The 18152-nt window shown below is 42.6% G+C and overlaps 1 protein-coding gene across 2 annotated transcripts in view; it reads left to right on the top strand.

Annotated features, from left to right (window-relative positions):
- Positions 1–18152, top strand: part of LOC120739949 (fibroblast growth factor receptor-like 1) — a 33187-nt gene that overhangs the window by 479 nt on the left and 14556 nt on the right. For both annotated transcript variants that reach the window (XM_040041960.1, XM_040041959.1), the window contains exon 2: positions 454–549. Coding sequence is in view for 1 of the 2 variants with exons in the window: in XM_040041959.1 (XP_039897893.1) it covers positions 465–549 (85 nt within the window). In the remaining variant the exon portion in view is untranslated. The remainder of the gene's footprint in view (positions 1–453; positions 550–18152) is intronic.

The raw sequence follows: 18152 nt of genomic DNA, 5'->3' as shown, positions 1-18152 counted from the left end.
AAGCAACAGTTTCCATGAACGCTTTGCTTTCCCAGACCTTGATTTTGTATCTGAATATGTCGTTTAGATACATAACTGTGCTATTAAGATATTCAGCACTTTTTAAACCCTCAATATTGACCCTAATGTAGAGTCCCAAACCTAGGTGTCTACCTGTAGTTGGAAGGAGTGGAAAAACTGCACACATCCTGTGTTATTTAACGTTAACTTTATATGTTCATATTGCCATTAAATAAATCCTGCTTGGTTTTCATTTTAAAATCCTTAAACTTCCTTATAAACCACAAAAAGATCCCAGGTGTCTTAGTTTGGGAACCTCCAGTTTGTTAGTGATATAGTGCATATTAGGTTTGGTCAGGACTTTTATAAGCAAGCTATAGTATTTAAACTATTTTGTATACAAATGTCTTGATATCCTCCAGCAGTGTAACTGTTTGTGCATGTGTCTTTCAGGTTTAGGGAAGATGAATTTGTCTTTGGACAGCATGGACATCCTGAAGATTGTGTTACTCATCTTTGAGGCTGTTTTGCTGACTGACTGCGTAAGAGGTGAGCTGCTTCACTTTTTTAAATTATTTATTTTTTGGGTTTTTCTTTTCATTTATACAGCAGTCGTAGCTCATTATTAACCAAGCTGACTGGCTGGTTTCCTGTGAGCCTGAAGAAAGCCTCAGTTGGGTTTTGAATGCTGTCGCGCAGAGAAGAGATGGAAAACTTAAAACTCACAAAAATCTCTAAACACAGCCCAAAATCAACACAGGACAGCGGAATGAGAGAGGGCAAACCAGCCCGTCCCCTACCCCTAGTTTGTGTGTTTCAGTCATGGCAGTGTGTGTGTGTGTGTGTGTGCGTGTGTGTGTGTGTGTGTGTGCATTCGCTACAGCAAAACCAAACAAACATCCATCAGCTTCCCAGGGTGAAAGAACACAAGTTGGTGTAAGAGTCCAGCTCTCAAGTAGCTGGCCAAAGGGCCTGACTCACAACACCCTGTGTCTGTGTGTGTGTTCATGTGCGTGCATATTTTCTTGACCGTAACCCCGACTGGAGAGTGGGAAACCTCAGTCTCACCACAGTTCACTGTGCTGTTGTTTGTGCCAGTATCAATACTCTGCTTTATAAAGACAACTTACAGTGAGCTTGTCAACAGCTCGTGAACAGCTCTCGAGACAATTTCTGTGATTTCATCCACCATCACCGACTACTGAACCATGTCTGATGCAATCCAGTGGCATGAGTCAAAGCCAGAGGCAGAATTTGTAACTTCGTTTCAGTTTTTAATGAGAGAAATCTGAAAACCAGAACATTTCCCCCAAAGATTATTCTCTGGCAAAACAAGCAGGCTCTATAGCGCCTTCTTTATTCTCCCCGCTCAGCGTGTGAGTGGATTCAAGAGGCGTCTGATAGGTACAATACCTGCATGTGGCTATCATGGCTCAAGGTAGAAGGGGGCAGGAGGCGGGGGTGGGAGGCTTGGCGGCGGTTTAGAGGGGGAGATTACATCTGTGGGTCTGCAGACAATGCCTCATTCACAGCGTGGCAGCCGTGCCTTCACGGCACAACCAAACCAAAAGTAAACAAGATGTGAAGGCTAAATCAGATTAGACAGGCAATTTTCTGTGTTTACAGATTAACATATGTCAGCGAGGGAGCAAAGCAAAACGGGGAAGCCAGTTTGGACGGTGGGGAGCCGAGGTCCGATGGGTCCTGAGCTGATTTAATGTCAGGCAATGGGAAGAATTTGCAGCCTGCTTTTCATAATTTCTCTGAAAGTGGTTGCAGATGCAGGGACACATGTACAATTGCAGATATGCGGCTGGCAAGGAGTCTGAGCAAGATGATTTTTGTACGTTCCCTGACAGTCTGTGAAGTGTAAATATCCCACAGTTCCACCAACAGAAGCAGGGATACAGTGGGTTCTGTGTTACAGTCCAAATGCAACAGCTTGACTCTGACATGCTGTGAAATATAGTCTGTAGGAGGGGGTAGTTGATTCAAAGCTTCTGCTTTTGTAGTGAAGCGAAGGCCAGCAGAGCTGTTAAGCTGTCCCTGTAAAACTTAACAGTGTATGATGACATCGTTGACAAATGTAAATTAAATCATAAAGGACGGGCCCCCTTTTTCGCTTGTGTGTGAAACAGTAAAAACACGTAGGGAGTGTTACTTTACTGCCGTTATCTAAACACTTCAGGCAGTGCACCTGAGAGGACAGTAAGTTTGGGTGAACGACTTTGAGCCTGTTGCTGTCAGTCACCAGGTGACATCTGACCCAGGACCCCCTGCCCTAGTACCACAGAGAGCCCCAAATACACGCTCTGCCTCCCCAAGCAGCTGGAGGAGGTGCTCGGTGATGTGTCCCAGCAGAGCTCTAACGTGGTGACAGGTCCGGGGACTGCTCGGCTCTGCTAAACGAGGAATGCAGCAGCCTGGACGTATGGATCTGCAGAAATGCACCCTGGGAGAAAAAAATAGAGGCACCAGGTGTCCCTGTTATGCACCGGGGCTAGCTAACAATGTGCACAATGAATGGTACTATTTTGGTGCATTTTAATTAGAACCAGGCATCAAATACAGTGGTCCTTTTAAGCTGCTGCACTAGCCCTTTCCTTTTTTCTTATGTGATTTAACCCCACATGTATTTCCTTCACTTCTAAAGCTATCTGGCAAAGTTTAGAGCATGCAAACTCCTCTGCGACCCTGTTGGAAAATATACATTTTATAGCAGAGTTACATCATGGTTTCATACCAAGAATGCACTATGAGATAAACTGCATGCCAAGGGCTTTTAAAATCACAAGGCTGTTTTGGCTCTCAGACCATTTTCCATTTCCTTAAACCGTAATGAGGCTAGTTTCTGAGCAACAAAATGCCCCAAAGTCCTCTTATATATATATATATATATTTTCCTGCATAGTAAGAAGGTGTAACAGTGGCTTGTGGGCCAAGCTGGTGAGACGAGGTGGGGGAATGAGAAAGGGTAGAGCTGAAAAGCTGTTTAACATGTTTGTTTGTTTTTTTTAATCCTCCTTATGCAACTCGCACTTTAATGCCTCATTTAGTGCTAGAAATAAAATCAGCTTCATGTTACCTTTTTGTCTTTCATCCCACACCAAACAGCAGAAGTCAAAGGAAGACGCACTTCATCTTTAAGGCGCGACTGGTCCGGCGCATCGTTTCTGTTTCCCACACCACGCGTCCACCAGTGAATGCCACCCTTTTAAACACATGTCCCCTTCTTTTTCTCTGCATTTCCTCTCATTTATTACCAGTCTAAAGTCGAAGGAAGTCAGTTAAGTTAATGTGCTGTCGTTAAAAACAAGGCTCGAGCTGACCTTTACTCCCACCCAGCCTTTCTCAGCTCTTCACAGCCCCATATTTACAGAGGCTGGGTCCATTTGCAGAGAACAATGGATGGATTATTGTGTGCAGTGGTCCCCCAAGGTTGGACAGGGCAGCGGTAATTAATTTTAAACCCTCGTCATCCCTTTTGACTGGACTTATTTGCCGTGTATTTAAGCTCATAGCAGACGGGGGACTCGCTTTTCCTGAGGTGGTGCCACGTAGGCCTGCGTGAGAAGAAGTTACGAGAGCGAATGGGCGCTGCTTTCGTGCCTCTGAATATATGCGTGCGTTTTATTAAGCAGCCTGAAATTACCCTGAGAAAAGTCATGATAATGAGACATCCAAGGAGCGCGGGGCAATTTGGAAAACCTCAGAGGTAGACCAACAACTATTCCCACTCCACCTCCTTCCCCTCTAAACCAGGTGGAAATAATATACCTCCTGCCTACAAATCCCTCTGTTTCTATCGCGGAAATAATGTTAGCAGCGCTATAACAATCCTTGTTCTCAATCTATCAGCGCACAATGCTGACCCTGTCAGTTCAGGAGGAAACATTTGGTGGGAGGAATGTGTCCGACTTCACCTCTCCAAGGGGAACGAAAGGAAAGAGCCGTAGCCGTGATAAGTAGTCATAATGGAGGTCACTCTGTGTTTACTTTAGCGGGGTCGTATAATCCTGGTGAGCAGCACTCCCACTCATTGACTGACTCTAATGGACACTTCAATTAAGATTCATGTGGAATTTCAACAAAGTATTGTCTGCCACTTTCAGCTGTATGCTAATGTTCAGATTTTTTTCCCCCTTTCTTTTTACTTTTTAAGAAAGTCCCCATGTCTGTGTGTGTGTGTGTACAATGCTCATTAGTTTGTTTGGGCAGTTGGCTCTGGGAGTGTTTTCAGACCACACACACTCTTCCTGCCTGCTGAATGGATTTGAGTTCAGCTAAATAGAATTCCTTTTGCTCCTGTTAACCTTCGCGAAACCCACGGAGCTGCTCGCACAGAGGCGTCGGGACGGCCACCATTCAGATGATAATCGACTTTGTGCCTTTCGCTGGTCTGACTTGCACTATTTAGCAGACGTATGAATAACAGATTTGTGTTAATTGGCAGTTGCTTGGTGTTAAATAAGATGACACCGGACACTGTTTAGACTCCACTCTCAGAGCTGCTGCGTTACACCCTTGGCCAAAGAAAGCGAGTGGACGGAGTGACTGGAAGCAAGCCTTGTGGGTGGGTAGGTGGGAGGGGGGCAAGGGTCCCTGCCTTCCTGGAACCTTACAAGTGACCTTACAATAACATTTCAGCCCCACAGCGGGAAGTGTTTGTCTTGCGCAACCCCTCTTTCTAAGCCTCCTTCATTTCTGCAGTCTCGCTCTGTTTTCTCTTTTCTTTCGAGGAGCCAAGTCATGGAGAGCCTCCCCGAACCCCTCGCTCCCCCACCCAGCCACCTTCCTCCCTGTTTTGTGCTCCACAGCTGCTCGCTCAGTCACTTTAGTAGGAGAAATGATGACATGCCAATTGATCTCCACTTTCATTGCTCAACAGGAGAAGCTGAGGTTTGTTTTCCTGTAAATTTTAACTTCTAGATTTATGATGCATACCTGGGCACGTGAGTTTGGGGAGGGGGGGGTGTTACAGAAATTGAAACTTTACTTCCTTCTTCTCCTGCTTCTCTACATCTTTCATCTGGCGTTAGATCCTGGTTGTATCTCCAACAAAATATGTACCAAAGCAACATTTTGTTGCCTCGGGAAAATACTATCTATACTGTCAACTTTAATGCGATGATGGCCTCGAAGGTGTTTCTTGGACTGAGCAGGTTTGGACAAGTTTGAGAGTTGCCATTGTGATGTTAGTGAATAAAAGGCTGATTTAAAGAGCAGAAATATTATCTGCCCCATCTGACTGTGTGTGCCTGTTTGCTGTACTTGCCACAGCCTGCTAGAATCTGTGCTGCTGAAGTCTCTGACTGACTTATCAGAATACCAAATCGTGCACCCAGGGTGAACCTGTTGCATATCATTTGAGGAGATCCTTATTGTTTTCCATCCACTTTTATTTTTATTCTTTTTGGTTTTGAGTCAACTTTTTGATTTTTAATGCATTACTACACATCAAACCATTAAAGATTGCTCTATCTTTGTTTTTCTGTGTTCCTTCTTCTTCCTCTGTCTAGGGTTTAATCTGGAATCTCTTGACAGTCCCTCACACAACCCCTTCCAACCTCTGACTAACCCTGCCACTCAGCAGTTAAAAGGATGATTGAAAGTTATGGTGGTGGCAACAGTGGTGGCTGGCCGGGCTTAAAGAAAGCCGAGCCAAGGCATGGCTGGGATAACGAGCTCTGAATGAGGCTTCTGCTTCTCCTCTCGACCCCCCCCTTGTTTCAGTTCTCCTCTGATGAGCTTCAGTAAGACCCCACTTGGCTTTGAGGCTTATTCACTTCCACTTTTTATTGTTAAGGATCCTTTTGAATGACCCTGGAAAGTATTTATACATTGTCCCCATTGATTCCAGTTATACAGTCTGGTCTAGGCTACCGCTTCTCACAATATGCCAAAGTAGGAGGATTTTTCTGTGAGCATCCAGGCTGTTGTGATGGAATCTGCATGTGCCCGTTTCTGCACGGGATGTGAAGGCTCGAAGCTCTGATTTTTTTAATTTTTTAAAAAATTTATTATTATTTTGGGGATGCACCACTTTTTCAAATGAATAGAAAAAATCTGCCCCCCTTGACATGAAGAGTGCAGCGGGAGGAAAAGTCATTTCAGGGGGAAAGAGTATAATCTGTCATATTTTATAGCAGAGCTACTGCTGTCCCAGACTGGAATTCTGCACCATGCAGTGAAACTGATTTGATTTCCTCCTGCACAGAGATGTGAGCTTAGGCCTTGGATCAGTCCCCAGTCTGGATGTAGATAGATTTTAAGACTTGGCAGACGGTGGCAATATGCCAATCATACAGTTACTGTGTGCCTTGATTAGCTGAACTGGCCATTATTTTTGTGTATTTTCAACCATGCAAGCACAGCAATGATGGCAGTGTCAGTCTGTCCAGGCTAAAATATTTCAACAGCTGTTGTGTTACTATGAAATCTGTACAGTAAAGGTCCCCAGAGGATGAATCCTCCTGACTCTGGCTTTCATACCAAAAAACTACTTTAAATTATATTAACAGCTAAAGTTTTACTTTATTGTTGGTGTAGACTCTGAGTGAGGTGGGTGCCAACAATTGTGGTCGTAGCTGAGAGCTGTCTGCTTGGGATCACCACAGCACTGGATCTTGTGGTAGCTTTTTGCTCTTTTTAATGCAGTTATCAGACAGATTACATGTATTGCTGTGCACTTAATTGTATCCAAGAGGTCTTTTGCTCAGTTTCAGTGAGTGAAATTCCATTTTTATTTTATTTATAGGTTTGCACTTATTAGCAGTGAACATGTTCATAGTCAGTGACATTACTAAGTATGGACATCCATCCGTTTTCTACTGCCTGTCCAATTAAGAGTTGTGGTTTGGGGGCTGGAACTCATCCCAGTTTTCATTGGGCCAGAGGCGAATGACTGTGGGAGGAAGTCGGAGTAGCTGGAGAAAATCCACGCCAGCATGGGGAGAACATGCATACTCCACATAGAAAGGTTCCAGCCAGCCGGTCGATTCCAACCTGGACCTCCTTGGTGTGAGGCAGCAGCGCTAGCTATGCCTTGTGATACTGTGCCGATGGCACCTCTGTTCTGCTCCATGGACCACCCACTCACACAAATATATATTTAATTCTGGTTCCAAAAAATCCAAAATGGCACCGATCATGATGCCAAAATTATTCCAATTAACGTGCTTAGGGACACACCCATAACTCCAAATCTCCAGTATGCAGTTGGATAAGTTATTAAATTCACCATCTTCAATGGAAACTTTTCATTGACACCAGCACTGATTTTTTTTTTTATACAGGTTGTAAGTATGTCTATTAAATGCTGTAAAACTGGACTAAAATGACATGGGAGTCTGTGGTGATGACTGACTCGCTTTTGGAGCCATCCTCAAGTGGCCACTCGAGGAACTGCAGTTTCTGGTGCTGTTTGTTGGCTTTATTTTTCAGCTGTCGGGGTTTCACCTTGATCACACAACACTTGATACTTCTAACCTGGTAGTCCACCAATCAGTGAGTCGCAGTGGCTAAGTCTGTGGTTCAGATTGAAATGTTATGTAACTCTTGGATGGACCGCCACAACATTTGCTCCAGAAATTCAAGTTCCCTCGGGGATGATGTCATCTGACTTTGCTGATCCCTTCAGTTTTCCTTTAGTAACACCAACAACGGGTCAAATAGCTCATTAATTCAGTGAACGCTTGACTGCTTATACTGGATGGATTGGCACCACATTGTGGGCAGAAATTCACGCTTTACAGGAAGTCTATTCTTCTTTGAATCCTTGGCTTTCTCATGTTAGTTCACTATGAGAGTAACTTTACTTCATTAAAAGTCAAAGAATGCCAGACATTTGTGGTTCCCAGAGGATTCATTATAAAAACATGAGTCCACTGACTTTTTACATGAACCCATTATCAGGTCAAAGGTCAAAATGAGCCCAAAATGTTGGTTTATGACCAAAGTTTCTATTAGCCTTAATGCCTTGCAACTGCTAGATGTTAAATCTAAAAAATTCAGCATGCCACTATTTTAAAAGTGAACATGTTAGCATTTACCTGAAAGCACTGTTTACTGCTGTAGACTCTTGGACTTATTATTCTAGAAAGCTTTTTTGTTGTTCGCTTATTTTTGATATCTGGAAATATGGAAAATCGATGATGTAACAGACGTTCTTGCAGCAGGACGTCTGTTCTGGTCATCAGGCGTCTGTTTCTGCGCAGGTCACTCCGGTAAAAGGGCTGCAAAGCTCTGTGTGGACAGTTGATTAACAAAGAGGGAGACAGACAGACTAGCAGACAGAGATGGATAGAGGGCAGTGACCTTTCTACAGTGCAGTAGTAAGGTGAACTGGGAAAGCACTGAACAAATTGTCACTGTGAAAGGGCGAGTACCACATCGTAATGACAGACTCAACAGCTCCATGATGACAGATTGATTTCAGACAATATTCCTGGATTGTCAAGGAGGCCCCATTGCTGTCAGTGAGAGCTTTGCCAGTTCTTCCACCCCCTCCGTCTGTCTCGTCTTGCCTCTCCCCTTCTCTCCCCCCCGCTCTGTCTCGTCTCTTGTCTCACCCGCCTTTCTCTTTCCCTCACCTGCTCCACCCCCGGCTTTTCCCTCCCTCCCGCCGCTGTCTGAATTGCTCCATTCTGCCCAAACACTCTTGCTACATCACAGTCTGTCATTGGCCCTGTCCTGAAAGGCCTTGTTGACAAAGGCACTGGTGTAAAGCGCTTCCTAGTGTCATGGAGATTGGCTTATCCTCAGACTGTACACTGGTGTAAGGTTCCTGGAAAGCCATAAGAGGTGTTTCACACCAAGCTTAGCCGTCATCATCATCGCAAAGACACACACACTTGGGTCCACCGGTGACTGATGCATGTCTGACTCAGAAAGTTCTTGTTTACAGTCTCTGTGCTTCTCTGTCACTCACTGTACACAATGAGCCAAATGCAGGTTGGACACTTTTTTTTCCAAACTGTGGAATGCAGTAAGGATGAAGGAGAAGGAGGAGGGTGTGAGAGGCAGGATGCATCTCACTGCTAAAAGATAAGAGGAAAAAAACCCCCAAAAAACAAAACAAGTCTTGCTATGAGGAAATAGTTTTTTTGTGCAGCATTTGTGCTCTGAAGCAGTGATCTGCAAGGGTTTTTTCCCTTTTCACATCTTAAAACTCCATGTATCCCATTGGTTATATATATCTGTGCACTATGGGATTAGAGGGTCAGTAGCTTTTGGTACAGACTGAAATGTGTCTGGTTGTGAGCACAGAAGTCTCACCCACACACTGCTCAAATCTGTTGCTTACAAGGGGCCAAACAGAAGAAACAAACGGCAAAATTATTTTTTCCAGAAGGTAAACGAACTGAGGAGCTCCAAAAAGATCTGCTATGAGATAAATAAGGATTATTTTGAACTGTGAATCATGCAAAGTGCTATTTAAGAATAAAAATAAAAATCAGGTGTTGGAAATTAGCATAATGGGTCCCTTTTAAAGTAACCCAGCATCTTAGTTATTGTTGGTTTCTGGTGAATACAATGAAGGTTGCAAAAGCCTCCATGTGGTCCTAGACTTATACAAAGACTTAGACTTACCTGCAAAGTTGATATCATGCCAGCAAAAGTCTTTGCAGGTTTTTCACCACCTGGCTCAGACTCAGCTGCAGCTCCTTGAACTCTTGGATGCCCAATGGTCTAAGTCCAAAATTAAAAACACAAAAAGTATCCTTTGATGTCTGAAGGGGGTAAATTTGCTCAATTATTGTGTGTGGTTTCTACAACTTTGTTGGCTTTTTACACCATGCATAAAACATCTGCTTGTGACACCTAAATAGCTATTTTAGGTTTAGCCAGTTCAAAGTCTTACACATTAGTACAGACATAGATTAAAAAACAAATCAGGGATTAAATTTACACAAATGTTATTCTTTTAAGACCATTTGAGTGTCTAGAATACCAGTTTTCTTATCAAGATGCTGTGAGGGAGAACTGCTCTGTGCAGTTAAATACTAACCTGAAGTTTAATATTTAACACCCTGTGTTTTCTCTGGCGAGGGGGACTATAATAACATACAGATTAATACGAGTTTGTGTCTAAACATTCATATCTGTTTGTCTGCGAGGGAGAATAAGAAACAATGCACTGGCAGTGCAGTGCAGCCAAAACATGTGGGCATTCCCACAATGTCCCATTTAGTGCCAAGTGGTCGGCCAACCTCCAAACGTATTAGACAGACAGTAATAAACAGGTGCTTGTTGGTGCGCTGCTTTGTAATGGAGAGAGGGCAAAGTCTGTTTGAGTGTGTCATGTGGCCGAGGCTGAGCGCGGGCCAGGGAGTGGGGTGCGAGATTGTTGGGATTCTTGGTTACTGCCGCCTAGGCCCACCTAATCGCCTTTTGCTCCCCCCTGCAGCCCTCCTCTCCTTATGAGCTGTGTTAAAGGAGGCCTCTCTGCCATCTTAGCCTCTGCTCCCTTCTGCTCTCTAAAGTGACCCTCCTCTCCTTAACCCTCACCCTGCTTCTCTCTCCTCTGCCTGATTTTATTTCTCTCCACGTCTCTGCTCTCTCCTTCTGTGTCTGCCACTCTGTTTGGCCTTCCTCTTTCCTCACAGCCTCCCCGCTGTTGCCTCTTCCCTGATAAGTGGCCCTAAGCACACACTCAGCCCGTGTGTGTGCACCAGGCCTTAGCCTAATGGAGTGAGATAAAACGGCTAGAGTGCCACTTGCTGTGCTCTCTTTATGACGGGACAAGCGCAGCAAGACTCACATTTGCATGAAAGATTGTGGCACTCCGTCGGTATGTTCAATTTTCTAGGAATTTTTGGGGAAAATATTTAAATTTCAGAAATATTTGAGGAAAAACGTGACTTTGTAACTCCAGATGGAAACACTTCCTAGTCTGACAGCACTCCCTTTGATAAATTTGATAAGTTCAGTAAGTGTTTTCCTTTTGATGTAGATAGAAAAAAATAACCAAAAAGTAAGTCACACATTACAGGATAATTACTCTTTTTAATATGAAAAACTGTAATCAATATTTCAAATACAGATGTAGCTTCTATGACATTATCCACTGGATTGTGAGACTCTGTTTTACTTTACTGTTTAAAGTTTAGCATCTAGTTTTTTATGATAACAGACATGCCTAGGGAGGAGTTGATCTGACTTAGAATCTGAGGCCACTGCACGCATTTCAGTCACAGGATAAAGCATACCCAGTCTTACCATTTATTTGTTCTAAATGTGGAGATATGTTATACAATATTGTTTACTTTGTAAAGTAAGACTTTAAAGTAGCTGCTGAGATCATAACTTTATTAGGAAAGTATTGACGGAGGTCATAATGAAGTGAAAAGTAGGTTTTGTTTTTGTTTTTTTGGAACCACAAACGTCATTCCCTGCTGGCCACTGCAAAGAATGCAGGTTTAAGACAATTCTGCATGGGCTTCAGCAACAATGACCATAACCAACAGTGTGTTTGACAATCTCACACATATACAGTTTCATCATTTATAAAGGCTGAGGAGTAGACTTAAAAAATCAAAATGGTGTGAGTTATGCATTTGTTAAATTGCATTTGCACTTTACCTCTTGAAAGCTTAGTAAGAATAAACCTTAAAGCTCTTTTCTAAACTGTGCAACTACCCTTGAAAAAAAACCCCAGAAAACTTGTCATGGACTGTTACGTGACAAGCAGCTAGTGGAACTAGCAAACACAGTTAAACTCAAACTCACAGCTTTTATTTCACTGGCAAAATAGTCATTGAGTAAGGTAAGAACCATAGAAACCAAACCAAACATCTTATATCACATATTACTGAGGTGTCAAAACTCGTCATTTAGGGTTAAGGGGAGGTCGTCAAATATCGTTTTGTTGGGGGAGTTACTACACATTTGATGCACCAGCTGTCTGATGGCATGATACTGTTAAAATCATTTAAAGTACCTCTGTTTACTGTAAAGGAGTAACATCACTCAGGATATTGTGCTATTCACCTTTAAATAAAGTGAAAAGAAGGGGAATCCCCTGACTCCTTTTTCCCACCACTACACAGCACAAGTCGGTGAAGTTCCTACTGTAACCAGAGTGCTACTTTTTGACACGTCTTTCAAGTCTCTTTGAAAGCAGTGTTTGTAATTAAAAGAGCATTCAAAGGGCAGCTCCTTCGTCAAGGCCAATGCCCTACTGCACAGACTTAAAGAAAGATCCTTTCCAATCTTTATCGCGTTCCTTCCTTCAGCGTTTGGGTAATCTTGCTAACACAGAGAAACAAACAGGCATCAACGATCCCCGATCAGCCCATAAATAAAGAAATGTCCCGTTTTCTGTGCTGGTTGATCAGGTAACATCCTGGAAAACCAACCTAGGAGGTGTTCCACTGCAAACCCCCTTTTTCACTTCCTAGTATTAAGACTAAAACGCAACAAAAAAGACCTCTATTAATTCAGGTTAAAGACTTTCCATAAGGGTTCCATACTTCCACACACTTGGAAAAGTACAGTCTTCATGGAAACCCCTTAACCTGAAGTGAAAGAGACCTTTCACATAATCATAAAAGTTTTCCCCAGGATGCTTTTGGCAGTAAGCCACCTGGTTCTCAGCACATCTTCTCTTGTGATCAATTTGTTCCAAAAACAAGGGTCTAAATAATAAAATATAATATAAGGTACCTTTTCTGACGTTAGCAGAGGTTGTCTTTGCTTCAGGGGTAATAACAGACCTCTGATCCACATTTAAATGAATTAATCTGGTTTATTTACAAGTAGAAATATTCACTAATTAACTGTTTAAGTTGCACAGGAGAGAGTAGAGAGGAGACTAAAAAAGCTTACACACACGCACAGGCTTTTTGCTCCAGCCGAGGCAGCTGGGGCCGGCAGAAGGCCGTCAAGTTTAATGAAATATAGCAGCTTAGAGTTCAAAGACTCCACAGTAGGGCCTGTTAAGGGTAAGCCGCGTGATGGAGATGTTTCCCGGAGCTTTATGACGCTGGAGTAATTCTTCTCTGTTTCTTTCCTGTTCTTTTGATGAGCAGTCGGCAGGAGGCTGTTGTTTTGCTGGGCGAAGGAAGCAGAGGCAGAGATGTTACTCCTCTGATTCTTCTTTAATCAGATAGATTGACAGGAGCATCTTATTCCTTTTTATTCCACCCTGTTTCTGCTGTTTTTCTAGTCCCTCGTGTTATCCAATAGCTCCTCCTGTACTATTCCCACCACTAAAGCAGTTGCTATTCACCCCAAATCTGATGGTGCCACAGAAAGAGCCATTGTCCCGACTGGTCTTACCCGACTCTTATCTATTGATTGGAAAGGCGAGAGGGGAAAATAACAGGTATTGATTACCACACTGGGTGAAGCTGCTGGGCAGGACGTCTGGACGGGTAAGAAAAGACGGCATTCTTCACCCTCTGCTGCCTCACTGCTGTCAGAACAACCGCTCTCGCCACTCCACGTATCCCATCCCCTTTCACCCAGCCTCCCCTTCCCACCCTCACCTCCGCCTTTCTTGAATTGCCAAGATGGCTCTCCTCCCCGGTCTCACTGTTTTATGCAGATTTTTATCTCTGTTTGTGAAATGTATAGCCGAGCGCAGCAGAAGCAGCCCCTGAACAGAAGCTCTGGCCTTTCACACACTCCCTGAGCTGCGGTGTCCGCCTCACCTTTCGCCCAACCCCTCCGGTCTCAAGTGAAGTCTTCGGCTCTGGATTTGGTTTCCAGCTGGAGTTTTTCACCCCCTCATTGTCTCTCATATTCCTTGAACTTTGCTTTTATTTGTTCATTTTTTTTTAACTTGTATTATGCCATTGGTCCTAAGGCTTTAAGAAAATGTGTTGTAGAATGCTTCCCTGGATGCACAGGCTCCATTAAACTCCTTCTTCTGCCTTCTGCTGAGCTAACACAGTGCTCCTGAGGAGGAGGAAGCATTCTCCAGCTCCTGTCTGTCTCTGCGCCTCTTATCCTTTATGTAAATACTGCACACTGAAGACACATTCGCTCAGATCTGTGTTTATCTTAGTAATGAATCACTACAGTCTGCCTGCGTGCAAAAGCCTTTTGATGCCTTAGAAAATTCCTGCAGTTGGCTGGAGATTAAGCAACAAAATGCTTTTTATTGGAAAATGTTTGAATAACTGTATCGTGCATTGAGGCGGACAGTGTTGCGTGCATTATGGGGTTGGTCTCATTGTGGTTGGTTAACTTCCAGGTGTTCTCTATTGGTACGGCTGTCAGCAGCCTAGTCAGCCTTTTATTCACATGTTTGCAATGATTAAGGCCGAAGCACTTTGTATGGACTAGAAAATGCATGTACACATCATTACAAATCCACAGGTGTTTAGTCAAAGAGGAAAAAAAATAAACAAGGAGAAAGCTGCCAGCACATCTGAGCGTTGCTCAAGCCTGGAAGCTTTTGTAGTCTTTAACTTTTTAATTTATTTTTTTCCCCTCTTTCATTCTCTTCCTGACATTTCCTAACATATTTCCCTCCACAGATGCCTGCACGACAGATCAACTGCTCATTAACCCGCTCACAAGGTTTCGTAAAAGCTGGCTATATTTAGTCTGAATCACAAGAATGCTTCTTATTGAATGTGCCCCTTTCTCTTAAAATAATCCATCACCAAATTGAGCAAAGAAAAACAGAGCTAATTCTGTGAGTCGCCAGGCCTCCTCCTCCTCCTCCTCTTCCTGCACTATGAAAGATTCCATTCACACATGAAGCTCGCTTATAATAAGCAGCGCTTTACCAGCGCAGCAGTACGGAAAAGCCCATATGGTCACGTGTATCATTTTCCAGCAATTCCAACAATTTAAGTAAACGCTCACCAGTTTCTCATGAGTCGGGCAGATGTCCATTTATCCCTGTGTCTGTAGAGGACTGATACTTTGTGAGGTAACCAGAAAAGAGTCTGTTGCAGTACAATCGACCTCCTCTATGGTGTGATGACAAATTGAATATCAGGCATCTTAAACTGTGTATCTTAAAAGGGCAATAATTTCCCATTTCTCAGACCTGGAGTTGTTGTTGCACAGAAGGCCTCTGTGTGCTTTCAAAGCTTTTAACTCCAAGGTTAAGAGAACCTGTCCTTGAGAGGGCGGAGGTGGAGGAGTAGAATGGAGCCCCCCCCACCCTCGAAGAAACGATGCAATCATGCACACAACACAAACACTTCTGAAGTTATTCAGACGATGTCCTTGATTTCAGCACTTCTTCATGCCTTGTTTTTCAAAAAAGACTTCAAAAGCTTTGGAGGAACGGAGATTGAGGGAGGAAGTCATTTTGTTGCACATTCCTCGCACTCGGAGCAACAGCCAAAACTGTAATAAGCCAAAAAAGCTCAGGAGTGGCTCGAGTGTCCAAGTTCAAGATCACCCAGACCCTTTCATCACAACCGAAGGAATCTTTTGATATTTTTGGCAACACACCAACTTGGATTTGTGTTCTGGTTTTTGCAAGAATTAGCTAGCTGGGCAATTCAAGCAATAACGTAGCCATCATTTACTGAGAACTGCTGGACTTGCTGGACAGGTGAGAGCAGCCAGTCAGCCTTCAGTTTGCTGCTGAAAAACTCATTTTAACAGCGTTAGTAATGGAGTCTTCCTCAGCACCTCCTCAATTTAGACACTTTTTAGCATTTTCATTACATGAAAGTAGATCATGTTAAACTTCAGATGTTCTTGTATAGTGTCAGTGTGGTCTGTTGTTCATTATTGTAAGTCATGGAATTTAAATTGTATCGACTGCTCTCAGTTTTTAACTCATGCAAGTTTAGATAATAAATAGCGTCTATTTTTCAAAGTCACGCTATTCAAAAATTGATCCCAGCACAATTGATCGATGTGACAGATCTAAGCCATATGCTTTATTCCTGCCATAAACTGCAAAAATATTAGACCGATTATTATACAGTTATGTCCAATGAAGCAATTTCAGTCAGGTTGACACTGAGCTCTGTCCAGGGGCGTTTGTAGTATTTTTTTTAATGGGTGGAAGAAGGTGCAGGGGGGGAGACAATCAGAAATAACTGTTGAAAACAGCCTTAGAAGACATATTCATGAGCATCTTTCCATTAATAGAACAATAGAACAACCCATTTCCTAAAAAAAATGATAGTAAGCAATTATTCATTGAACAGTATTTATTTGTAAGAAACAATATTATTATTATATACAAGGACCAGTGTATTTTCATTTAAAAATCACAGCTGCAACTTCCTGAAGGAGACCCACCCCTGAAGTGTCATGACCCGGACCACAAGACACGGAGACCGTCAGGCCCACCGAAGACAGCGCCGCGGATAGCTTTCCCCTCCACACCAATGACTGAGAAAACTCAGGCTGCAAAAGTGCAACATGGCAGCTGTCGCGTCGTCCATCTTTCATGCAGTCATTGATACAACCGAAAAGAAAACAGGCGATAAAGTTCAGTGAATTTCATTATTTAGCTTGCTAATACTTTGACCTGAATGTTTACACCACTGACAGAAAATAAAAAGAGGCAGAAATACGAGTTAAAATTCGGAATTTGTTTTATTGATTTGGAAATTTTTAACATATTGCTAATCAATTTGATTTAAATAGGGCCCAATAACAAAAGCTGATTGAAAGCGCTATATATTATAAAGACCCTACAATGCAAGAGAGAAAACCCAACAATCTGATGATCCACTATGAGCAAGCACTTGGCAACAGTGGGCAGGAAAGAAAAATCCTTTTAATGGAAGGAAACCTGCGGCAGAACCAGGCTCAGTCGGTTGAGGGATTTTAATCCAGTTATAATCAAATTTCTCTCTTGCTACGACATTTTTGATGTTATGTATTTAGGTATTCATCTGCAAGGAAAAAGATGACTATTTTTCCTTGCAGATGAATACTAAGTTGATGTTAAAAAACACCACTTCAAGTTGTGCGTCTTAATGGCTCGGTGATGGTTTTGGCCAATGCAATGAAAAACCTGACAATGGCATTTGGCTTCTTTTCTGCTTCTGACAGATGTTTAGTCAAGCTAGATGCAGTGTTTTTTACTGCTGTGGATTTCTGTAACTCCCAATAAAAGGTAGATCTGATTGAGAAACCATGGGATACTGCAGTAATCTCACAAGGCTGTGTGCTTTTTGGCTGTAATCGTGACAATAATTTTTTAAAAATGATGGCAGCTGGAATAGGCTCCAGCCCCCGCAAGCTGCATGAGAAGAAGAAGATGAACGTATCATCGTGCTATTATCAATAAGACTCAAAACTAGAAAAGAAAAGAAACTATTCAGCTTGAGAACCATCGTAGTTTTCGCAGTTTTCTGTACAATTGTACATCTTTTTGGAACCACAGGCTCTGCCACCTGCTGGCCATTATAAAGAATAGATTTGGCTTCACTTTTTGTTAATACACAGCAGGATTTCTTCAGGTATTTAATTCTTATCTATTAAGTAGTTATGTTGCTGTTGTGGGAAAGGCCTTTATTAGTAGAAAACACTGTTTGTTGACTGTTTATAAAGAAAGAAAACATTAATATAACACAACATGAATGGTGTCAGTCATGATGGTGATTGGCAGCTTTTTTCACCTTTAAGCACAACCAGACTTGCCCTGAGAGGAACGAGTATGTAATCAGTTTGGTTTATTTGTCTGTCTAGCGGCTACAGTTTTCATATCATATCTGATTTAATTGTGGTGAAAATTGGAACTTCAAGGTCACACCAAATGTGAAAATCAGGAAAATTTGTATTACCCTCATTTTTTATGGATTATCTTCAAAATTCACAACAATATACTAGGCCTTTGGGGACATCAGTACCTAGGGTGGCTAAGCATTTGAATATGACCTTTATTGCTAGCGTCCGCTGAAGGTCAAAATTTGCGCCTCACAATGCTGCCATGAAGTTTTGCAAAATCACAAACTGCTTGAATATATTTTAAAATCTCGAGTTTTTACAGCTTAGATAAGCCAAAGATTTCAGCCAGTTCTGCTCCAGTCATATGGATAAAGAAGATAAAATACACCATTTTAGTATGTAATGTTTCAAGGTCATGGGGTCAAAGGTCAGACATCAAAGTGTTGTTATGAAAACAGACTGACGTCATCCTGTCAGTCTGCAATAAAAGCATCATAAAACATCAAAGTTTTAGTATAGTCATTGCCCTTCGGGGGGGAGTGCCGCTC

This window comes from Simochromis diagramma, unplaced genomic scaffold (assembly GCF_900408965.1).
Source record: "Simochromis diagramma unplaced genomic scaffold, fSimDia1.1 OVJJ01000304.1, whole genome shotgun sequence".
NCBI classification, from domain to species: domain Eukaryota; kingdom Metazoa; phylum Chordata; class Actinopteri; order Cichliformes; family Cichlidae; genus Simochromis; species Simochromis diagramma.
This window is presented reverse-complemented; position numbering and strand designations above follow the sequence as displayed.